This window comes from Phodopus roborovskii, unplaced genomic scaffold (genome assembly GCF_943737965.1).
Source record: "Phodopus roborovskii unplaced genomic scaffold, PHOROB, whole genome shotgun sequence".
NCBI lineage: Eukaryota > Metazoa > Chordata > Mammalia > Rodentia > Cricetidae > Phodopus > Phodopus roborovskii.
This window is the reverse complement of record NW_026126636.1, coordinates 12,260,799-12,286,644: the sequence shown is the minus strand read 5'-3', so window position 1 is coordinate 12,286,644 and position 25,846 is coordinate 12,260,799. Positions and strand designations below refer to the sequence as shown.

Sequence of the window (25,846 nt, the reverse complement as noted above, 5' to 3'; positions counted from 1 at the left end):
ACTCCATCAAAGGGCCTAGGGGCGTCAAGATGTAGAGATGGCCCATGAAATTACAAGAAAGGAATGGCCAGTTTGGAACTGAGCTGGCCCTAGACTCACCTAAAGCAGATGGCATAGGGGGGCAAGGTTGGTGTGAGGACAGGCTCCAGATGGTTCCTCCTGGCAGGACAGGTCCACTATGAGCAGAGAAGACCAGGATGTTACAAGGAGATGGTGGGATTGTTGGACCTGAGCTGGCCAAATACTCACCTCAACCAGAGGATGTAGGAGGGCCAAGGCAGAGTCCAGATGATTTGCCATGTAAGGGCAGGTGCACTCAAGCAGTGGGCTAGCAGGTTCAAGATGCAGACCTGACCCAGGAAGTTCCAAAGAAAGAATTGGGGGTTGCACCTAAGATGGCCCCAGACACACCTTAAGAGGGTGTAGGGGCCCAGATATTGAGGTGAGGGAAGGCTTCCGATGGTCCCTCATGACTCAGTGGATCCACTATGCACAGAGGCAACCAAGGAAGTTCTAAGGAGAGGGTGGGCATGTTGGATCTGAACTGGCCATACACTCACCACCTCCACATATTTTTAAACACACTGAAAATCCTTTAGAGTTTTTTCTTCATCTGAATCTGTCTATACTTTATATCTCTATCTTTTCCTGCCATGAGTCTTTTATCTGCTAGACACCATTGATAAAAGAGCTGTGTGGTTTTTGCTACTTATGCTGCATTAGGAACCTCCCTTAAAGAAGCTCTGTCTCTAGAAAACAGAGCCTATCCTAGAAAAATGATGTTACCAAGAAGCTATACTTGTCTCTGTTCTTTTGTTTTTAGAAACCCTTTTTAAGATTTTCAGGATTTACATGGAAATTTGTTGTTAGGTAGCATTTTGTTTCTGGCGTTTTTCTTGTCCTGTCTGATCCTGCAACTGCTTCAGACCCAAATAAACACACAGAAGCTTTATTAATTATGAAACTCTTGTCTGAGGCTAGAGGCTAGGGCTTCCTACTGGCTAGCTCCATCTTAATTCTTGACATATTTCTATTAATCTATGTATTTCCACATAGACTTGGCTTACCAGAGAATTTTCAGACTGTCTACCTTTTTTTCTACTACATGGTGACCATGTTTGGCAGGCTCATTCTGCCTACCTTTCCCAGAGTTCTCCTCATTCTCATCCCACTTATCTTCCTCATTTACCAGAGTGTTAGAGAAATACACACACACACACACACACACACACACACACACACACACACGGGTTAGGATGCCCCATCTAGGCAGTGTAACAATCCTATGAAAGAACTGGTTTCTTGAAAGCAGAAAAACCAGAAGTTTAGAGCCATATTATCCTGCTGACATGAATCTTGCAGATAAAGGATTTGAAGTTTCCGTCTTCCTTTGGTTAAGTATTTCCTCCCTATACTTCTGTCCTTGGTAGTATTTTCTATGCTGTGAAAATCTACCTTGACAATAACAATCTTATAAAGTAAAACATTTAAGTAAAGTGGCAGATTACAGTTTAGAGGTGCTGTTCATTATCATCATAAAATAGAGAGCCTCTGTATTTGAAATAGATAACATTTTTTGTTGTTGTCACATTCCTATTGCTGACACAGTCTGCTGTTTTTCAAAGAAGGAATGTCTCTAAAACTCTCAAGTAGTCACTGTACAGACATTTTACTGGTCATCTGGTCAAGGACAGTTTTAGAGAATATGATGGGATAAAATTTGGGTTCTCAGGAAGTCATGGAAGAATGCTGTATATGTTAAGGATGACTAAAATATAGTAAAGGGATGGTAGATATTTGGATCAGTGATTCAGAGTGTGAACCCCTCATGAAGAGGCCAGAATTTGGGTTACCCAAATTGACTTGATGAAATCCCAGGTCTCACAACCACCTGTCCTTCCATTGTCTCTGGCTACCACAGGCACCTGAACTTAGTTACGCAAATCACCCCCCGGATATACTATTTTTTGGTTCTTCAAAACAGGGTTTCCTTTGAAGCCCTGGCTGTTCTGGAACTCTCTATGTAGATAAGGCTGGCCTTGAATTCAGAGATCCACCTGCCTCTGCCTCCTGAGTGCTATAATTGAAATCATGTGCAACCACTGCCCAGCCACAAATACATAATTTGAAACAAACCTTTAAAGACAGGTGAAGTGGTCCCACCACTGTGTATACAGAGGCAAATAGATCTCTGTGTGTTTGAGGGCAATATGGACTGTGCAGTGGGTTACAGGACAACCAGAACATCATGGAGACCTGTCTCAATAAGTAAGCACACACTAATTTGTTTTGTGTAATGGAAGAGTTGTCTAAACTCTGAGGCCACAGGAAAGATGGCCTGGAGTGTAGTAAAATGTGTTTACCACTTCTGACACAAAAGACATTTCATTTCATAAGTGCCTAAAGCCTGAGACTTTAACAACCAGAGGAATAGTAGTTCTGGCCCTGAATTAATGTCTGTGAAGTGAAAGGATATCTCAGCAAAAATTCAGCATTCTATTAAATCTATTTTACTTATGTTATTTTAGCAGAAATGTTCATCTGTTACAGGAACATGGAGTGCTTTTTAACTTTTGGGTTTTTAAGAAGTAAATTGTGGGTCTTTTCCAATTAAATATTTATCTGTGATATTGTAAGTTACAACATTGTTTTCTAGATTCAACCTTTCTGATAGAAATCACTCCATGTCCATGTACTTCCCACCCCCCCCCCCCTTGAAAGTGTTTCTCTCTGTAACTCAGTTTGTAGACCAGGTTGACCTTAAACTCATTTATCTGCCTGTGATTTCCAATTGTTGGAATTAAAGATGTACACCACCACCTCCAAGTTTCCTTGTGACTTTCTTCCACTAGTTCAGATAACTTATTGACTGAAGCAAAGCGTTTGCTGGGAGTGTAGGACTGAGAACTTTTTCATGTGGTATACTTATGTACTTAGCTAGTCTTTTTTTCAAAAAGCTCTTCATTTTCAGTTTACTTTTTAAAGAGATATTGTCAGTTAAATTGTGTAAAGTAAGCAGGTCATTCAATCTCAATGATCTCAAACCACTGCTGCGCACGCAGATCTCTTCAAAGCAGAGTGTCGTTTTTGGAGGAATTAGCCTCTTTGCATCCTGTGACCCAAAGCACCTTTATTGCTTTCTTGAAGCTCCACTTGTGCAATTGGTGGGCCACTACATTGCCAAGATGACTCAGATTATGATCAAATACCGATGATGAAATTCTGAAAGCAGCAGTAATGAAATATGGTCAAAACCAGGGGTCTAAGACTGACCCTTTGTTACATAGGGAACCAGCAAAGCAGTGCCAAGCTGGATGGTATGAATGGATGGGCCAAAGTAATAAAAACACTGAATGGTAGAGAGAAGAGGAGCAAAAAATATTAAATCGGCCAAGCTGATGCCAACACAGTGGAGGACTGCCGCACAAATCAATAACAAGATTTATTCTATGACCTCATGCAGTCATTCACATGTACGGAAAAATAAACCTGAAATTACACCTAGCTGTCCACACATGAAGTCTTAAGCGGTTATTGCCATGGGAAAAGCTCTGGAGGAAACCCAGCCATTTTCTCCTGGAATACTTTATCGAAGGCTTCAGCTTGCGCTACTGTAAAGTGATTCTTCCAGTCCCCAGTTACGCCTAGAGAAGGTGAAGCAGACACAGAGGCGGGTTAATGGTGATCTCAGCTCTGCTTTCACACCTTCCTCCCCATGTTCTTAGCATCTGCTTGACAAGGGCCACACGGGTAAAAGTGGGACTGTGGTGACGTCCTGGAGAAAATGCCTTATGCCTAGAAATAATATGCAAACGTTTACCTGTGAGGACATAGTCTTTCCTTCTTCTGTCCCAGTGTATCAATCATACAATCTAACAGCATCAAAACTGGCTCTACCTTAATATATGTCCAGATTATTCCTGCATCCCCTTACACCTGCTTCCATCACACTATCCAACCCAACAGTGTTTCTTATAGCAATTATCCAAGCAGATTTTAATTGTTCTTTTTACATTTTAGGTTCTACATATAGAAGTTCTACAAAGCATGCAAGGAACTTTTAAAACATCTTCTATTATTAATTTTAATTATATGTGCATAGGTGCACATGAATACAGGTGCCTCTGATGGATTTAGGTACTAGACCCCCTGATGTTGGAGATACATACTGTTGTGAGATATAGGCTAATTATCTTGATCCTTCTATCAAATGCAGGAGACCAAGCTACTCCCAGGTAGAACAGTTCAGTACCAGCTGATATCTGTTTTAGTCAATATGGTGTTTGTTGATGCATGAACACCTACATGATATTTTTCGCATCCCTTTTACCATGCATTGGTTCTCATCACTCCATTCTAGTATGTCTTCAGTTTTGACAATAGAGATGTCAAATTGTGTAACTGCTCACATTGCATTGTGTGTTTCTTCATCCTAGACTGCTGATGTTATCCATATAGTCACTTCCTGTACTTTTCTTCCCTTATTAATGACACTATGATCTTTTCATATTTTCCTTCCAACTGGAACTCTGAAGCCCCTGCCCAATTTTATTTCATAGGTATGAAACTTTTACAAATTTTCTCTTTGTATAAAAGCCTGAAATACATATCCCATATATTTGAAAAGTAAAATGTTTCTAAGAACAACAAAGGATTCATTATTAAATCATACCAGAAATATAGCACATACTCAATACAGAATTGTTGAAAGCATTTGTGAATGAGTGAAGGAGGTACTGGCCTTTTTCCCTCTGTGCTGATGAGGAAAATTAGTCCTTGAGATGTTATCCCAAATGATAGTGATAAATGTGGATTTGAAGCCAAAAACACTGACAATAGATGTCATGCTTTCCCTTATCACATTACATTTCTTTTGTATCATGTCTATTAACTTAAAATCCCCAATGGTATTATAAAATAAAATATAAAGCATTCATAATTAAATGGTAATTATTGATACAGCATATTCAAATAAAGTTTTGATATGATTATAAGATTACCCTATGTTAAGATGGGTAACTATAATATACATTGATACTCTCAGTTTCATTATTATCTTCATTACAGAATAAATTTTGATATTGTTTCTCCCAGCATGCCTGGCTCCTGACAAGACAGACTGAAAGCCAAGTCACAAGAATCTCAGCAAATTCAGTAGGACTGCCCACTGGAATAATTCAGTCCATATGAGAGAAACATGTCCTTACAGGTACATACACAAAGTTCTAAGTGCACCTATGTCAAAATATTGTGTGCATGCAAGCATGTATTTCCCTTCATTCCTTCTTTCTAAAATCTCCTCAAATTCTGGTGTCAGCAGACAGGATAACCATAATTCATGGTGATTTAACTTTTGTTATGAAGGAACTTCCTCATAGTTCTGGAGGCAGTAGTTCCCGTAAAAGTTTGTTGTGAAGACCTTCTCTGGGTTTCATTTTCCTTTTTTGGTCTTAAGCTAGTGGACTTCTACCTAGGTCGTCTTCCCTCTGTTTCTCAGATTAATGTCTTCTCAGGAAACCAGTGTAAATGTTTAATAGTTCACACATTCTGTCTAGGAAACACCACTGTGAACTAGTTAGGGTCAATATATTTAAAGTTTGTCAGAAGACAATTCCTATCAAATATCTTGATTATGACAATATCATCATAATAGCTCTGTTAAATAAACAGTGGCTGAATTGTAATGACCATCTCCATGGACTGCATATTCTGCAGTATTTAAATATGGAATCATAATGACCAAAATTGTTTGTGAAAAATTATTGCTTGAAGCTTAAAACTGCAGTGGATTCTTCCAGAGGCCTCAGTCCTTACTGTATAGATGACCATATTCTTGAGGTGGCATGTATGTGTGCTCAAATCTGAGTTGAAACTTCCTCTAGTGAGGACATGAGGAGTATTGTATTAAATACAACCTGCTGACAATTTGAACTTATTTATTTCAATTCATACTCTTCATGTCTTTAAATCCTAGGACATGATCTTTACACACTATGATGGAGAAGGATTGAAGGTTAAGCCTGAAACATGTAAATTATTGGGAGAAGAAAATTAAAATCATAGCTCCCCACTTCCTGCTTCTATGCCCAACTTCTTTCTTCAACCCTGAGCTCTATACCAACACTTGTTTGCTAATAAGGTGCAGGTGAGAACACAGGTAGTTTCTGGGAAAATACTTCCTTGATATTACACCTATGAAATCACAACCACAATCTGCTCCCAGCATAGAAAGGAAGCACTGACATAGATAAGATAAATATAACCATTTCAGGACAGACAATTCAAAAAAAAAAAAAGAACAAAAAGAACAGCCATGAGCCTGAAGGAATCCTAATTTAGGTTGGCAAATACTATCAGATTCTAACAGTAGTGAAAATTTTGCTTAGTCTTTATAGTGTGGGTCAGCAATCTTTCACATGTTCATCATCTTTTCCAGGTGTTAATACAAGTGTTTACTGTGGTTATCATCCCAAATATATCTTTGATCCCATAAATTCAACATCTTCTTTACAGTTGAGGTCTAAGATACAGGGAGCCTTTCAAAGCCTACTTGCAATATGTCTACCAATTTGTTTAGCATTGAAAGCATTGGACATCACCCTCTACATTCCTTAAGTTTTCTCCCAGAAAAAAATCAGTTTTTTCAGAGTTTTTGAAGCCCACATGATCACCATAGAAAATTTCCCCTATAAGATTTTGAGAAACTATGAATTGAAGGGCAACATATTATTAAACATTCCCAACTCTTCCTTATTCTTTCCTTAGAGCAATAAGCCCTCCAAATGTTCTGACATATTTTAAAGCAAGAAAATTTTTTACCTTTTCTCATGAGAACAAAATCATGAGTAACAGATTCTTTTGGCATAAGTCTAAAATTGGACATTTTATTTTCTTTCATGGCTTGGAAGGAGCTGTACTTGAGGACCATATCCAGCTCATCTGGCTCCAATTTCTTTCCTAGGAAGTCACAGATCTTCTCTACCATTCTTCTTGTTTCCTAAATGAAGAAGAAACAAAAATGTGGGTAAGAAACAGAAACTTCTGAGAGCACAGATGCAGAGACAGGGACTATGGATGGATGATGAAAAAAGGGACATGAAGAAAGAAACGGCATCATGAAATGAAAAGCATTCCTAGGGAACCCATAGGTAAAGCTGGGCATGGAAGCAGATAAGCTAAAGGCAGATCTTCACCTCTCAATTTGCTCATCCAAATCCAGTCTTCTAGTCTCATTCATAGTTCTGTGTAGAACATCTGCTGCAGCCTCCCTCACCCAAATTCCAGATAGGATGCCTTCTTCACTAGAGCCCAGAAACCTTACTACAGCAGAGTCTGAGAATTTCAGTATAGGTGCCAAACAAGAAAAAAAAAACTTAACACAGCCAGTATGGAGATGTCAGAGGACCTTAAAGAAGAAATGGACAAAAACCCATAAAGAAATCTATAAAAACCCAATGGAAAGTCATTATTAAAATCATTTAATACATGAAAGTGGAAATAAAATTAATCAAGAAAATTCAAACTGAAGGAAATCTGCAAAGAAAAAATTAGGAACTAGAAAAAAATATTACAGATCTCAGCATTATGAACTAAATAAAAGTGAGTGACATGAGAATATCAGGCATTTAAGACAATGTAGAAGAAATATATACATTTGACAAGTAAAATGTGAAATTCAAAAAATTCACATCAAAAACTTGCAGGATTACTGGGGCACTATGAAAACCTCAAGTCTAATAATAGGAATTAGCTATAAGGGAAATGCAAATCAAAACAACTTTGAGATACCATCTTACTCCTGCCAGAATGGCTAAAATTAGAAACACCAATGATGACTCATGCTGGAGAGGATGTGGAGAAAGGGGAACACTCCTCCACTGCTGGTGGGAGTGCAAACTCATACAGCCATTTTGGAGATCAGTATGGTGGTTCCTCAGGGAAATGGGAATTAGTTTACCACAGTAACCGGCAATCCCCCTCTTAGGCATATACCCAAAGGATTCACATCCATGCAACAAAGCCATCTGTTCAACTATGTTCAAAGCAGCACTATTTGTAATAGCAAGAACCTGGAAGCAACCTAGATGCCCCTCAATTGAAGAATGGCTAATGAAGATGTGGCATATCTACACAATGGAATACTACTCTGCAGAAAAAAAATAATGGTATCTTGAAATTCGCAGGCAAGTGGATGGCACTTGAAAAAACCATCCTGAATGAGGTAACCCAGTCACAAAAAGAGGAACATGGTATGTATTCGCTCATATATGGATTTTAGACCTAGAGCAAAGGATCACCAGCCTATAATTCACACCACCAGAGGAACGAGGATACAAGGTGTATTCTAAGAGATTCATATAAAGTCCCTCACAGAACTGGTAATGCACAAGTCCCCCAGAGCTCAGGGGAAGTGGGGGGGCAGCGAATGGAGAGAGAAGTAGGAGAAAATGAGGGGGAGGAAAGGAAAACATGTGCGACCAGAAAGATTGAGCCTGGTTAGGAATAGAAGACAGGAAAGAGAGAGAGAGACAGAGAGAGAGAACATACAAGAGGGAGCCAATATTGGTTTGAAGATAAAATTGAACACAAAGAAAGGTCTAGAGAACTACAAGACTGCTGCCAAATAACAATTTGTGCTTCCATGGAAAGGCTACCATAAATGCCCTTCCTGGAGAGTGAGATCAACAACTAACTTATCCATGGAGCCCTCAACTAATGCCTGTTGGAAACAGGAGCAAACACCCATACATAAACACTGAGTCGAAGTAGAACTCAGATGCAGGTGGAGAGGACAAGACCAGGCTCCAGAAACACATAGAGACAGCTTACCTGAACAAGGAGGAGTTAACGGCCACTAGACTGATAGCTGGGAAGCCAGCATAGGACTGACTCAGGTCCCCCTGAATATGGGTCTCAGCCAGAAGGACTGAACAGTCTAAGGGACCTCAGACAGTGGAGCCAGGATGTATCCCTGGTGCACAAAAAGACTTTGCGAACACATCCCCCATGGAGGGATAACTGCCTTAACCTAGAGACAGGAGAGAAGCCCTAGTCCCTACTTCACATGACCTCTCAGACCTACATTACCCCAATTGGATGGCATTCCTCTAAGTATGGAATTGGGGTGGTGGTTGGGAGGGGAGGGTGGTTAGAGTGCATGTGAGAGGGCAGAGAGGGTAAAAGGGAGAGAAGGAGGAAAGGAGGGAGGGAGGGAGAGGGAACTGGGATCGACATGTAAAATAATAAATTAAATAAAAAAAATGCTTTGACTCCAAAATTTAAGTTCAAGGACAAGTTACTGGGGAAAAGGATTTCTATTTTTGTTTCCATGGAAAATGAAAAGATGTGGATTCCTTCCAGACTAATGTGGTTTGATCAAGCCAGACTGCCTGAAACAGAGTACCAGATGATCCTACATTCAAAACAGCTGGACAAAGCAGCATTACAGACTACAGTCAGGATTTCTGAATTTTCTTCGAATCCCCCATGACAATGCCCCTTACTAGCACGAAGTAGTTTGGAAAGAATGACGCCCAAATTCCCAAATATTGTCTATAAATGTTTGTTTTCATTTAAATGGACTTGGTTATATAAAATAAATAAATAAAAAAGAATAACCAATCAATAACTGATTTTACTTGATGCCCACTCCTCAAGATGGAACACATACTTGATACTTGGTGATCAGGGACTAGACATATTGGGAACCTAGATTAAAACCAAATAATACTGCCCTAAAAATGAGTGACAACATGACTCCTAATGATATTCTGCTGAGCTCAGATTAGTGCTTACTCAGCTGTCATCAGAGAAGCTTTGTCCCAAAGCAGTTGGGGGCAGATATAGAGACCACAGCCAGACAGTACGCACAGTGAGAAACTTTTCAACAATCAGTCCTAAATGGTGTGTCTCCACCAAATGCCTCCCTTTAGAGCACAGAGAACTCTTTAGAAGAAGAAAAAGTATAAGAGTGAGAGAGGGGAAGGACTCCAACAAATCAAGTTCTCCACACCAACATGAGAAAAGCTACTGTAAACCCACAGACTGCAACAGTATGCACAGGGTCACAGCAGCCTGTACCACTTCTCTGCTTATAAACAGGGCTTCCAGCTCAGTGTTCTTACGGGCTTCTTGGATGTGTGAACATGTGGTTCTCTGCTTTTGCCTTTTCTTGCACTGTTTTATTTTTGTTGGTTTGTCTTGTCCAAATTTTAGGTGATAATGTTGTTTCATCATATTGCATCTAATTTTGTTATACTTAAAATGAATGAATGAAAATATAGCCACGAGGGTAAAGGTTAACAACTGAACTATCACTTATACCTGCTGGGAGAGGAAAAACCAGTTTTCTCCAATGCAGTGACACTGGGTATATCAACCATCCCAGGGCAGTTTTCGTGGTCTGGGTTAGGTGACCAACATGGAATAGACTCCACAGTGTTGTGTGTATGTGTCCTTTTATTTGGTTACAGCTCAGTGTCTTGACTTTTTCTGTTTCAATGTTTTATTATTTTGGGTAGGGTGGCTTTATTGTTTTGTTTTTTGCTTGTTTGAGGTTGGGTGGGTAAGGGCAGGACAATATGTGGAAGGAATCATGGGAGGGAAATAATATGAGCATAATAAGTTTAAATTTAAAAATTGTTTTAAATATTAAAATTATAATAAGAAAAATCAAAACAAAAACAAAGAATGCAGAATTATCAGTAGCCTTCATCATCACTGAGTCTAATTCTATAAGGTAAAAACAGAAAATAGTTGTAAAACTTTCTTATCATCCTTAACTAATTTTTTATACAGTTATAAGGATAAGGTAACGTTTTCTCTGACAGATTGTGTGCTTAGTGCATTTTTCTGTAGTGAGATATCCACCCTGCCCACACGTGTTGCCCTGACCACTTCCATTAGGGCATGGGGACAGGTGCAGGTTTGACCTGTGGGGATCAGTTCTGGAGTCCTAGACCCCAGCTCACTCCCTTATTTCCTGGTCAGAGACAGGAAGTATCTGGAGTTATCCTTGGAAGGGAAAACTGCAGTCATCTGTTTCTGCAGTAAGTGATTAATCCCTGAATAAACATCCATCGGCCAATATTGTGCCCTGGAATCTTGTTTCCCATGTGATAGCTAGTGTCGAAGTGGGATTAAGGGTGTGTACCAACACTGCCCCAGCTGGTACTCTCCGACTGCCAGCTGGAGAGTTTCCCAGTACTATTTCTTTTACCATGGTTGGATCAAGGGGTCCGAATTGCATACATTTTTTCCTTGTTTCCCATAATTTCTTATTTCCCACATAATAATTATTTTTCCTGCATAGTTAAAAGTAACATTGATGCTTTCATCTGATATGTAAATGATGGTTACTTTTAAACCAAAACTTCCAAACTACTTAAACTTTTGAGGTACTGCTCAAATGTTTGGTGTCATTATATTTCCATCATTAGAGGAAAAATGTTTTAACTAAATGAAAATAAAACACATAAATTAACTTAAAAAATATTTTTCTTAATTGTTGACCTCAAGATCACCAAACTACCAAGCACGATGTAGAACCCTTGAATCTGTCTCTATCTCCCAGTGCTAGGTTTACAGTTATATAGCACTATGGCAAGATGCTTATTTTAGTATTTTACGTAAGGTATATTTGAGTCACACTCACAGTACTTGACCATATTTCTAACCTTCTGTGGGGCATTTCAACTACATGCGAGTTGCCATGATGCAAGAAGGGTATAGCCTATCAATATATTTAGACATATGCCATTGTGTAATACAAAAACATTTTTTATATTATTTAATACAACTTTTGAAATCTCCATGGTATTTGAGCCCACAATGCAAAAAACCATTTGTAGTGAACAGTAGAGGACACCATTCTCCCTGATTGGCTGCACCCTGTACTCACCTGGTCAGATTTGAATCTCACAGAGTACTCTTCATGTGACTCCCACACTTTTACTCTCCCAGGATTCAGAGATGGATGTCATGCCTTTGTGCTTCGGCAAATGGTGATGGCATACGTTTGGGTACAAGAGTGAAATCACCCTGCTTTACCCATTTGTCACACACCACTAGATTATCAGATGTGTGGAATATGTTGCATAAACAGATATCTGTTTTCAAAAATATCTGTAGTTCAAGTGTGACCAATCCCACCCTAACTCAGGATGGAGTAGGGTATAGAAGATGAGGGTGATGGAGAAGTATGTTGGATAGGAAATGCCAAATGCAGGTCCAAAAAGGACATAGGGCATAGTCTCACTTTTAGGAACTTTTCATGAACCTAACTCTTACAAAGTAGATGGAGTGGGGATATGGAGTGGGGTGCTTCATGGGATGAGTTGGTGAGAGGCGGGGTGGTTGCTGTTAAGAGGCAGTTACCTTTTTCATGTCTTCATAGCTCAGCAGGAGGACGTTTTCACTTTCTCTCATGGACAGCCAGCCACGGATGTGCTCAAACCATGACCCATATGGCACTGTGTGAAGGGAGAAAGGAAGTGTTGAGTACATACAATGGGTGTGAGGTCTGCCTGATAGTTTTCACTTTTCTGCAAATGTCAGCTAGTTTTACTATGAAATATCAAATTTACAATATTCAATGTGACATTTTACGGGTGGCTATGTCGCAGCATCAGCAGGTGGCAATAAAATTTCAGGAGACTGGTCCACCAGGAAGCAAAGATTAATGGAGAAACTAATATAGGTAAAAGCAAGATGTAGTTTTAGCCCCTGCCAGCGATATAGCAGGGGCTGCAGAAGATAGAAAATAAGAACAAGGAACTATCACAGAGTTCTTTTCTGTTGCAGAGACATACAGACTATGTACGGCTTAGGTCAATGGTTAAGAAAACAATTTTGACCCAGAAGCTAAATTAGCTAAGCATTTTAATCTTAATGTTGAGAGATGTGTTCATGGCTTTCAGTGTGCATTATAGCTAAAATCAAACTATAAATATGACTTACAGTTAGGCAAAAATCTTATTGTTCATAGTGTTTTTTATTTTAAATGTCTTTTATTTAAATTTGAAACAAGCTTGTTTTACATGTCAATCCCAGTTCCAGCACCCTCCCGTCCTCCCCTGTCCCCCCACCAACCCCCATCCCATCCCCTTTCTGCTCCCCAGGGAGGGTGAGGCCTTCCATGGGGAGTCTTCAAAGTCTGTCATATCATTTGGAGCAGGGCCCAGGCCCTCCCCTGTGTGTCTAGGCTGAGAGAGTATTCCTCTATGTGGAATGGGCTCCCAAAGTCCATTCATGTACTAGGGATAAATAGTGATCCATTTCCAGAGGCCCCATAGACTGCCTAGTCCTCCCAACTAACACCCACATTCAGGGAGTCTGGATGATCCTGTGCTGGTTTTCGCTATCAGGCTGAAGTCCATGAACTCTCCCTTGTTCAGGTCAGCAATTTCTGTGAGTTTCTCTAGCTTGGTCTTGATCCCTTTGCTCATCACTCCTTCCTGTCTGCTACCAACTCATTTTTAACCCTCCTTACTCATCCTCCTGAGCTCTAGGATTACCATCACACACTAAAGTACTCATAAGTTTCTGAATTTTAACCAATGCCTATACCAGACAGTAGTGTACAGGCACATTCAGGTTGTAGAGACTTTCATCAATAACTAGGAAAAAAATATTGTTTTACATGGTAGAACATGTGTAGCTTTGGAGCCTACTATAGAACATGCTCTGTAGACCAGGCTAGACATGAAGTAGCTTTTTTTGTTTGTTTTGTTTGTTTTTTTTTTTTTTTTACTTTAAGTCTTTTAATTGCCTCTACTTTTTTGATAGATTTGTATTTAAATTTGAAACAAGCTTGTTTTACAAGTCAATCTTAGTTCCCTCACCCTCCCATCCTTCCCGCCCCCTCCCAACACTCATGCCATCTCCTTTCTGCTCCCCAGGGAGGGTGAGTCTGTCATATCACAGTTTTGAGGTTAAAAAACCCTGGGGAAATAGTCCAAAGTTTAGAAAGGCACATAGTTGAGAGAGAGAGAGGGACTCACTGATGTGAAGGAACAAGAACAAAGCAGCCCAATTATTATGCTGCTGTGACTTTCTTGTTAGGATGATGATCAAATATGTCAATTAATTACTTTTGCATATTTCTGCCATCAGCATCCTGATATAAAATTTTTTCAATGCATAGGAAGCATAGGTATGCATCATGAGGAATTAAATCAGAGATAAGCAAGTGTTTTTCATATATAAAAGTTTAGATTTCTGATTCTTTCAATTGTACTTCTAAGATTACCTTTTGATATAACAAATAAGGCAATTTATACTTTCTTTATAACTGCAAAATTAAGCCTGCTAGTAAAAGAACTGGCTGGGAAAATTACTTCCTTGCTTATACTCTCTCACTCCATAAGTTGTTTATTGTTTAGATATGATTACATGTGGGTTCTTGGTCATCGGCATGGACGTGGCTGCCTCTGAGTTCTTCAGGTCTGGCAAGTATGACCTGGACTTCAAGTCTCCTGATGATGCCAGCAGGTACATCACACCTGACCAGCTGGCTAACCTGTATAAATCCTTCATCCATGGTGTCCATCGAGGACCCCTTTGACCAGGACGACTGGGAAGCCTGGCAGAAGTTCACCGCCAGTGCAGGCATCCAGGTGGTTGGGGACGATCTCACAGTCACCGACCCCAAGAGGATTGCCAAGGCTGTCAGCGAGAAGTCCTGTAACTGTCTCCTGCTCAAAGTCAACCAGATTGGCTCTGTGACCGAGTCTCTGCAGGCGTGTAAGCTGGCCCAGTCCAATGGCTGGGTGTCCCATCGCTCTGGTGAGACAGAGGATACTTTCATCGCTGACCTGGTGGTGGAGCTCTGCACTGGGCAGATCAAGACTGGTGCCCCTTGCCGATCTGAGCGTCTGGCCAAGTACAATCAGATCCTTAGAATCAAGGAAGAGCTGGGCAGCAAGGCCAAGTTTGCTGGCAGATGCTTCAGGAACCCCCTGGCCAAGTAAATGTGGGTGGAGATCCCTGGAAACACCTGCTGCTTAGACCCTGTCCCTGATGTCATCATGGCGGCCCAAGGCTGGCTCAGTGCTTGTCCCTCCCATGCCACCGCTTCCTAAGACATCCTTGAAGCCACACCTGACCACCTGGAGCCCTGCTGGAAACCCCAGCTTTGTAATTATGTGATTGGCTAAGTCGTTGTTTCTGTCACCTTACTTCCAAGCTAGTGTGTGGAGCCCGGTGTAATCTCTAGGGTGGCTACAGGCAAGACCCCCACCCCAGCAGCTCTACATACAAAATAAAAGCCTCCTCGTAAGAAAAAAAAATTGGAAAATCTAAAAGAAATGTACAATTTTATGGATATGTACTACATACTAAAATTAAATAGAGATCTGATAAACAACTTAAATAGACATGAATCCAATAAAGCCAGGAAGAAGATAAGGTTATCTGCTCTCATGTTCTAGTGAATATTGCACTCAAGATTCTAGCTAAAGCAATAATACAACAAAAGGAGATAAAGATGATACAAATTGGAAAGGAAGAAGTCAAACTTTTACCATTTGCTGATTAAAAGTTAATATACATAAATAACTCCAAAAACTCTACCTGGGAATTCCTTCAACTGATAAATACCTTCGGTTATGTGGTAGCATACAAGAATAACTCAAAAAATCAGTGGTTCTCACATTTACAAATGATAAAGGGACTGAAAAACATCACATTTTACATTAACTACAATTATAAAATATCTTGGGGTAACACTAACCAACAAATAAAAGACCTGTACAACAAAAACTTTAAGTTCCTAAAGAAAGAGATTGAAGAGGATATCAGAAATGGAAAGATCTTTGATGCACGTGGATTGGTAGGACCAACATAATAAAAATGGTAATCCTACAAAAAGCAATGTACAGATTCAATGCAATCCCATGAAATCCAAACACAATTCTTCAGAAATCTTGAAAAAAAAAACAATACTCAACTTCATGTGGAAAACAATAATACACAAAGTAACTAAAACAATCCTCTACAATAAGGGAACTTCTGGAGGCATCACCATCCCTAACTTCTACTCATGATTCTGCAGAACTATAGTAATAAAACTTTATTATATTGGCATAAAAATAGATAGGTGGGTCAATGGAATTGAATGTAAGACACAGATATCAATCCACACACCTACAAACACCTGATTTTTTACAAATAGGTAAAATAGGACAATGAACAAAGGAAAACCTCTTTAACAAATGATGCTAGCATAACTGTATGTTAACATGAAGAAGACTGCAAATGGATCCATATCCACTGTCTTGCACAAAATTCAAATCCAAGTGGTAAAAGAACTTCAACATAAATCTAGCTTGAGTTTATTGCCAAAATCATCAAAATGGTAAGAATCAACAGACAACTTTCAGTATTAAATAAATGTTAATGATGAAAAATTCTTAATCAAAATCACAGGATGAAACATAGAAATTAAAAAGTAGAGAGCATATATTTGGTGTGCATACTCATAAAAGATGGATGAAACCTTACAACAAAATGAAAATATTTAGGGCAAATAGAGCCAGAAAACAAGAAAGTTACTGACAGAACAGATTTGAAATCAAGATTTGTGAGAAATGATAAAAATTTAACTTGAAGTACAAGTTACTGGGGAAAAGGATTTCTATTTTTGTTTCCACAGAAAATGAAAAGATGTGGATTCCTTCCAGACTAATGTGGTTTGATCACGCCAGACCGCCTGAAACAGAGTACAAGCTGATCCTACATTCAAAACAGCTGGACAAACCAGCCCTACAGACTACAGCTAGGATATCTGAATCTTCTTTGAATCCCCCAAGACAGCACCCCTTACCAGCAGGAAGTAGTTTGGAAAGAACGATGCCCAAATTCCCAAATATTGTGTATAAATGTTTGTTTTCATTTAATTGGACTTTTATATAAAATTAAATAAAAAATTATAAATAAAAAAAAGAAAACCAAGACATATGATCATGTAACTGAAAACACCTGATTTTTTATAAAATGCAAAAATTATACTTTGGAAATAAGACAAGATCTTCAGTAAATGGTGCTTTGAAAACTAGAAGAGTCTAGGAGAGTTAATTTAGATCTTAGTCCCCCATAACACACACACACACACACACACACACACACACACACACGAGAGTGAGAGAGAGACGGAGAGACAGAGAGGTACTGGCATTCACTTTACTCCCAAATACACCAAGAAACTCAATAGAAACCAAAAATCTCTAGTACAGGAAAATGCAGGAAGTACATTTTGAGATGGAATCACAGCTAATAACTTCATGTTTTCATTTTTTTTATTTAATTTTACAATCCAACTGCAGTTCTCCCTCTCACCCCTCCCACCCTTCATCTCCTCACTTCTCACTTGCCTCCTTTCATCCCCCCTGCCCTCCTCCCTAGTCCATCCCCAGTCCACTCCTTCTCACAGGTATGATCTCCTGAACACCTATGGTATGAATGTGAATGGAGGGAACATAAAATTGAATGGGTTAATGTGAAGGTCTGCTGAGATACTAAGGAGGTAAGGTGTGCTGATGGCTTGTTCCTTCTTCCTGATCGGTCAACATTTTCCTCTATATCAGACTCCTGTTTTTTTTTTTTTTTTTTTTTTTTTAAATTTGAACCAATTAAGAACTCCACTTGCAACTGGGAACCAATCTGATGGAAGACCCAGCTATACAACTCTTGGGCATATACCCAAAGGATGTTCAATCTTTCCACAAGTACAATTGTTGAACTATGTTCATGGCATTGTTTTTCATAATAGCCAGAATATGCAAACAACTTATGGGCCCCTCAACCAAAGAACGGATTAAGAAAAGGAGGTAAATTTACATAATGAAGTATTACTCAACATTGTTAAAAACAAGGACATCGGGAAATTTGAAGAAAAATGGGTGGAACCAGAAAACCATCCTTAGTGAAGCAACCCAGACACAGAAAGACAAACATATGTACTCACTCATAAGTGAATAATAGATGTACAGTAGAGTATAGCATGCTACAATCCATATCCTCTGAAAGAATAGGTAACAAGGAGTGCCCAAAGCAAGACAGTTACCCATGGTTATTCCTGGTGAAGGAAAATGGAACAGATTTCTTGGGTTGACTTGGGGCTGGTTTGGGTGGGGGCATGACAGATTAGCTTGGGGACATGGTTGGAGAGGGAAAAAAATGAATGAGATATCTTGATGGGGGCATTTTGGGATCAGGGAGAAACCTGATGGAAGGGAAATTCCAATGAATGTATAAGGATGACTCACACTAAGACTGTTATCAATAGTGGATAGGTAGGCTTAACTGTCCATCTCCTATAATCTGGTAGGGAATACCCACATTGTCATGAGAGAGCCTTCATCCAGTGACTGACAGAAAAACATAAACTCACAGCAAAGCCCTGGGCCTACCTCAAGGACAATTATTGAAGAGAGAGATTAAGGATTGGATGATCCACATGGGTCAAGGTCATGTCACAAAACCCACAGAAAGAACTTACATGGGTTGGTATGAGCTCAAACTCTCCAGACTGACAGTTAGGGAGTCTGCATAGAACTGATTTGGGGTCTCTACATATATGTGACTATTGTGTAGCTTGTTCTACTTGTAGGACTCCAAGTGGGGGACACAGGGCCTGATTGTATTGTTTGACTGACTTTTGGGAACCTATTACACATAATGGGCTGCATCTGCCAGCCTTAATACAAGCAGAGGAGATTAGTCCTACCTGATCTCAATATACCATGCTTTGTTGACACCCATGCTGAGGCCTGCCCCTTTCTGAAGAGAAACAGATGAGTTAATTGGGAGTGGGGTAGAGAGAGAGGTGGGAGGAAGGAATGGGATGAGAGGAGGGAGGAAAACCTGTGGTCAGGATATAAAATAAATACATAAATTTAATTAAGAATAATTAAAAACTTCTCAAAGCCCACACTCAAAGATATACTTCTTTCTGAAGGGCTGTGCTTCGTGCATCTTCTGAAAGAGTGCCATAAGTGGGGAATCTTGTGTTAAAATTGTAGTGTCTATTTGGATAATTTCCCACTTAACACCAACAAAGGATCACAGGGAAGACCAGATACCCCATTGTTGCCAGGAAGGTGTGTCATGGGGTAAGCTGTGGCTGTGCCATGTTATGCAATGGTGTGTGAGAACAGGATGACTTCAATATAACATTCAAAATGGTAACGAGCCTTAAATAGAGCCATAGATTGATTGAATGTAGAGAGATAATAGGGAACCAAGTGAAAACTACAGAGTACATTGAAGTGTAGGAATGTATCCAAGTTAGATAACATTCCTGATATTATGAGCTTGAGTCCCAAAATTAAGTTAATAAGACATGACAGTAGGTGCATGTAGTCTAAGAACTCAAGAGGGAAATTCAGAAGAAAAACAACTTCAAGGTCATTCCTGACTATATAGAGTGTTCAAGACCAGCCTAAGCTATAATTGCACCTTGTCATAAAAATGTCACTGAGCCTCCCTGAACATCTTTGTTAAAGAGGACACTCACCATTTCCTTTGAGGAACCAATCAAAATAAGTTGTCAGTGACTCTGGATTCTTGACAAATTTTGCCGCACGCCAGAAAAAATAACCAGACACAAGAACATCTCTGGGATTTCTCATGATATATATCATCTTAAATGGAAAAACATGTACACAAAGGTCAACATGGTCATTCCCCACATTTTAACTAGCATAAGTTATACAAAATGTCAATCAAATATCCATGAGGATTCTAAAACCATTTATCATTTTTGTTTGGACAAAACATATATGTAAGTACAAAATATTTATACAAAGAATCATTTTACACAGTTTTATTTAGTTTACAAAAAAATGGAACAGTAAACAATAGAGATCACCATTACTGAAAAAGCAAAACAATTATAACAAAAATCCAAGATTAATTCTACACTTGCAAAGATCAATATCTTTCTGATTTAATACCATGCATCGCGTGTGAAAGGACATCTTGTTTACACAGGGTGATGAGTATTGTGCTAAATCTATCTTCAATATGGCAATCCAATTGGTTTCTGTAAGTGTAACTAACAAATACAACTCTCAAAAGAATAATGGTGCAGAGCACAAAACCAGTGTGTCATTGCCAAATGGTGAACAATAAGACATTCAGGCAATGAAGAAATGTAGAGTCAGAGGAATATACATCCACTGTGAAAAGCATAGCAATGGGTTATACATTGTTAAGTTCTCAGCCCTGAAAACATATATACAAGTAACTTTGTACAGACTAAGCAGGTTGTATTTAAAATTGAGAATTGAGAAGACATATTTCTAGGTAACAACAATTAATGAAAGAAGAAACCATACATTTTAAAGAGAAAAAGTAGGGGCATATGGGTAAGCCTGGATGAAGGAAGACAAAGGAAAAATGATATGTGTAATTATAATCTCAAAAATAAATAAATTGAAATCTATATTTTACACTGATGCTCTTTGTGACATTATTCTAGAATTCATGTCCTTAGGCCTCATGTTCTCCAGCCAAGAGTTTGCCAAATCCAGATAAGACACACGTATAGGACACAACTTGATTGTGATGTTTTCAAGAGAGATAATTTCTCTAAGTTTATCTTTGTATTTTAAGTACAAAATATTTTTAGGTTCTGTGGTGGAAGAATTTCCAGAGAACTATCTTACTAAAAAAAATGTTATGATAGATCAGAACCTGGATATCTCTGATCAAATCTGGGGGTCCTCTATCAGTGACATGGGCGATTCTTGTTGCTACTGTTTTGGATGGACAGCTAGACACAGCAAGTCACAATGGCTACAGATGAGTTGTGTTTGAGCAATGTCCATGACTAAACCATTGGTGTTTGCACTGGCTACTTCCCCTAAGAGCAACCCTGCCTTAGGTGATTCACCAATAGGTATGGGGTTGATATAAAACCAAAATTAGCTAATTGACTTTAATGACAGCAAAAAGAATAGTATTCACTGGACATGAATGTTTGAACTCTGCCTGACCTATGCATGTAGTTTTCTGGATGCTCTAGTTGATATTTAACTTTATCTCATACATCAGGTCAGCATCACTGTGTGGTGGTTGACAGCTGTGTACTCTGATGTATTCTGAGGAGGGGACACATCAACATCACCCAGTGCATGATAATCCCAGATTCTACAATACAACCTGCACATTCAGTGTGCACTTCAGGCCCCTCATAGTAGAATAAGGTCAAGAAACATTTCGCCAAGATTTCTCAAGTGCTAGACACTGACCTTGGCTTTGGAACTGAAGAAAGACTTGGGGAAAAGATGGAAGGGAAGGTGAGAGCTGATCAGATGTGGTCCTTCCTTGTTGATTAATTTTTGATATCCTGATACAGTTTCTACCCAGAATGAGCGGTCCCAGCTAGGTATAGATTGGACCCACTCTGGATTCCCCTTGGTCTGAATCAAGCAGACAGTCTCAATCATCCAGTTAGTTCCTGAATAAGAAGGAAAAGATATGGTAATTCACTTCAGCAGTACTTGTAAGCCTCAAGTAGAGTACATGCCCATGCAATTTTTACTGTAGCTATTTTCAAGCACACAAGCATGTGATGTCTGCAGTGTCCATCCACATTGTTTAAGTATAAACAACATTAATCCAATACATCCCCAGTGCTTACACTGGAAAAACTGAGACTCTATACTCAACAGACTCCACCTGCCTATTGAACATCCCTCCATCCTAGGCCACCATCATTTTACATTCTGGTACAGGGAATTTGACTATGTCAGATATTTCCCATCAGTGCAATCATGGCATCTGTCCTTGAGACTGGCTACTTATATTAAATAAAATGCTGTTGAGATATATCCGTGCTGCAGTGCATGGATGAGTATTGCTTTTCTTTAAGGTAAATAAATCGTGTTGTATCTAGTTACCACACTCACTTGTATTTCTCTTTAAATGCTCTTTTGTCAATGGATATCTCTCTTGCTTCTTTCTCTGGGCCTATGTGTGAATCTTTTTCATGCAACCCAACACCCCAGTCCTTTCCATTTTATTTAACTTTCGGTGTCATCAATACGGTCATATATTGTTTATAAATTAATAAAGCTTTACTGGTGATCTAAAGGTAAATCCAGCCACAGTAGTGAGCCATAGATTACAGGAAGTGGTGATACACAACTTTAATCCCAGTACTCAGGAGACAGAGGTAAATGCACTAAAGTGAATCAGTCTAAAAGAGTAACAGTGCTCACAACTTCAAACCCGGAACTAGTGAGGTATATAAGGAAAAAAAATCACCGGGTCTCAAGGATCCAGTTTCCAGTGACAGGGAAGACAAGATCTGCATTTCAGCCTTGGTAGAGGCAAGAGCTACTGGCTGGCTGCTTTGCTACACAGCAAGCTAATACTTATCTAATGTCCGCTATATCTACCACCCTTCTAACAGCTCTCCCCAAAACACCCACAGTGCCTCTTTTTGGTTCTCTGTGTTGTGAGACTCTTTCCACTACCTGGACAAGTTCTTCTACTGGACAGTGGCCTCTCCTACACATTTTCTTTCCTCCACGCCATTCCTCTTGATGTTATTTCTTCTGTTTATTCTTATCATCCTCCCTCTCCCACTCTGACTTCCACACAGAGACACAACAGTGTCAGAGCCACTGCTGTTTCACCTTAACTTATCCTCCACCAACACAGACCAGTCGAGACATCTTAGTTTCAGTGGAAACGCACTCATGCACAGCTCTCCGTGCTCACAAAACATTTCAAACATCAGATATAAAGACCACTCCATTTGCCACCCAAATGAATGAGGATCAAAGACTGAACCTTCCTCATACAATTTAGTATCACGTTTACTGATGGTCCTTACCTGATTTGGGGTAAGCCACTATGATTGTATCTTTATCTCTGATGACAAACTTATGACGGATTTCTTCAAGTATTTCTTTTTGAATATGTACAGTAGGAAAAGGTATGCCTTCAAACCAAATGTAGCCTGACATGGCAAAGAGCTTTGAGGGTGCTGTTAGGACCCAGCTGTAGCAAACTGTTCAGCTTATAGCAAATCTTAAGGGGTAGAATTTATAATGCAGACAAGAGAAATCATTAACACTCAAAGTTTATTGTAAAACTAGCTACTGATAGGGGGCAATAGGTTTTGTAACAACCAGTCAAAGGTTGTTGTATTAGGCAACCATGAACTCATTCGGAGATCATTCTACAGCATTTGTGAGCCTGAGTTCATGACCTCAATTTAGAAACTCAATAACAAGTACTAGGACATAGAAATGGTATATGATTTAAAATGTTTTCTAATGCAGTTTAGCTTTCAGAATGGTTTGAAATATACATAAAATTAGAAGACAGCACCCAAAATTTTAACATGTGCCATTCTTTTATAAGAGTAGTGCTCATTTTTTGAGAAGGTCATGGTGCCTTGGGTGCACTGTATGACTCCCACCCTCCCACTCCCCTTCCAATGCCTCCCTCCCTTTCACATGTTTGTGATCTCTTCTTGAATTTTCATTGCTTCACAAATAAGATCACATGTACATGTAACCTACAGAATCCGTTTAGTTCTGTGTGTATGTGAATGTTTTCTGATCTGAGTATGTGTGATTAGACAACCAATATGTGATTTTCCCCCTTAAGGCAGATGATTCTTTGTATTTTGGCAGCCATTGTCTTGCCATATTTCTTCACCTAAGGGTAAGACCATGTAGAATTTACCCATCCTCATAAGTGCCATTTTGCTGGTTCATTGGTGTAGATATACTATTGCAAGTGTAGGTGTATTTCCCTGTTGTGTCTTGGGAAATACACTATCAGCAGGGATTATCCACCTCTGGGGACATTCTTCTACTCCTCTTTGTTTTTTCCAAAGCCTTGTGTTGAAGGGATTCATTGCAGATATATCAGTTGGAGTTGGGCACCACTGAGTCAATTATTCTCTGCATTCTGACCAGTTGTGAGATTTTGTGATAGTCTCCATATATTGCAAAAAGTAGTTTCTTTGATGAGGGGTGAGGACTATATTTACCTGTGTGTCTAAAGACAGGCACTTAGAAAACAGCTAAAAAGTATACTTGTTTAAGAAACTGTCATTAGAATGTTTATAGTACCAGGCATGTCTTCCCTTTGGATGAGTGGGCCTTAGTCCAATTAGACAGCACTAGAAACCCCCAAAGTGAAAGTTCCACTATTGCCCCATTGTGCCTGTCTTGCCAGTCCAGTTTTTGTACAGTTCACATATAACCCACCTGGAGAGGCTCTGCGATTGCACTTCCTCCTTTGCAGCTTTCACTTCGGGAGAACCAGTTCTCACGGAAGAGATTCCGGGTCAGTTTCAGTTCACGTCCCCCAATTTCTGTGCTGAAGTGTATTGTGGCTTCTGCAACAGAAAACTAGCTTCAAGGTCTGTGAGCCAATCAAGGGCAACAGTAGCTCATATTGCTGTTTTGGAGGTCTCTTGACCTCCAAACTTCCCAGGAGGGTTCTCATGTATGGCACTGAGGTTTTCTTTCATAGTCTATGGCACTTGGGGCAGGGAATATTATTATAAGTGCCACAAATTTGTAAAAATACATGTTAATATATACACATATACAAGCATTTTATGTGTCTTTTTAGATAAATATGAGATAATATGATTGTCTTTTCAAGCACCTTTAGTATTATTTATTATCCTTACTTTTATGTCACTCTGTATAACTCTCTGTGAACTGAGAAGCAGTTGAAAACTCCTCTGTTTCTTTTCTTTTCTTTCTTTTTTTTTTAACAGATCTTGCCTCAAGTTTATTTGTAAAAACAGCATAGGGCACAGGTCATCTGCAGATAGTGTGTAGATGTGTCACACCAGTCCATCTGTCTTCACAGTGGCTGAAACCATTTCTATGGGGCCTTGGTGCCTTTGGGAGCCTGAGTTGGAGCTGCAGGCTGGGCCTTAGATGGCTCCGAGGCCTCTGCCTTGGTTTGAACCTTGGGCTTTGGTTGGCAGAGCCTATGACCCTTGGCCATGTAGTTTCTAATCTTCTTCCCAAGCTTGGGGTGAGCGATGAAAGCCAGACGGCTGAGTTTTCAGCCTGGACCCTTTGGCATCTTGGGTTTTACCACCTTGGGCTTCACAAGAGCCTTGATGGCCTCTGCGCGTGCACTCATTGCCTTGGCATTGTTTGCCTGCATCTTCTTCAGCCCTTTCTTGTTGTGTTTCTTGGCAAAGTGCATGTTCCTCAGGAACTTGGGGTCAGTCCCCTTAAGAGATTCATATCTTTGCGATCAGGGTTTCTTGATGCCATTTCTGTGCCATTTACGGGACTGGTTGTGTGTGGTGTGGTTCTTGGACTTGGCCATGTCTGAACAGTATCCGGCGGCACCCTAAGCGCCTGGGACCGGAAGAGAAAGAGGAAGCTCCTCTGTTTACTTTCAAAGACTTTACAGAGCAATGATGTAGGAAAAGGGAAGGATAATTGATCTTGCAAGCAGAATATAGAAAATCACAAAGAATGGATGTTGATATGGGTGGGAAAATCACGAATTATGAGAACAAGAAGGGTTACTATGGTGATGGGGCTAGTGGTTATATGCTGGACTGATCTTGTTAAATAGGGCTAGTTACTGAATCATCAAACCTTTGTGGAATAAGTGAAGGCTCTAAATGTACAGCCAAGAGAAAGCCAGAGTATGAAAGACTTTAGAAACAAAGATAAGAAGTGTCTCACAGGCCTTGGCCCACAACAAGGAAATAGACCCCAACCCTGGAACAAATGATTCCAGATGACCAGCCCTGTCTGGCTCACGCCTGGCCAATGGACAGTCTGGGGACTACCCAAGTCATTCTGTGGTTTTCCTTTAAAGAACAGGTCACACCTGGCTG

General features: G+C 39.7%; 1 protein-coding gene and 1 pseudogene across 1 annotated transcript; both read right to left on the bottom strand.

Moving 5' to 3' along the window:
* Positions 1 to 3,423: 3,423 nt before the first annotated feature.
* Positions 3,424 to 23,006, bottom strand: LOC127238873 (bile salt sulfotransferase 2). Its single transcript, XM_051207636.1, has 6 exons — positions 22,844 to 23,006; positions 21,252 to 21,460; positions 19,514 to 19,640; positions 12,376 to 12,470; positions 6,820 to 6,997; positions 3,424 to 3,644 (listed from the first exon to the last, which is right to left on the bottom strand). The coding sequence occupies exons 1-6, from the start codon at positions 22,974 to 22,976 to the stop codon at positions 3,532 to 3,534; spliced, it is 855 nt and encodes a 284-aa protein (XP_051063593.1). The 5' UTR covers positions 22,977 to 23,006; the 3' UTR covers positions 3,424 to 3,531.
* Positions 23,007 to 24,864: 1,858 nt separating this feature from the next.
* Positions 24,865 to 25,359, bottom strand: LOC127238877 (60S ribosomal protein L29-like; annotated as a pseudogene).
* Between the last annotated feature and the right edge of the window lie 487 nt (positions 25,360 to 25,846).

Coding starts and splice junctions, on each gene's coding strand:
- LOC127238873 (XM_051207636.1), bottom strand. CDS start 22,976: ATGTCAGGCTACATTTGGTTTGAAGGCATACCTTTTCCTACTGTACAT. Junction 19,641..21,251: donor TCTTCAGTTCCAAAGCCAAG/GTCAGTGTCTAG, acceptor TTTCCATTTAAG/ATGATATATATCATGAGAAA. Junction 3,645..6,819: donor TTTTGTTCTCATGAGAAAAG/GTAAAAAATTTT, acceptor CACCTTCTCTAG/GCGTAACTGGGGACTGGAAG.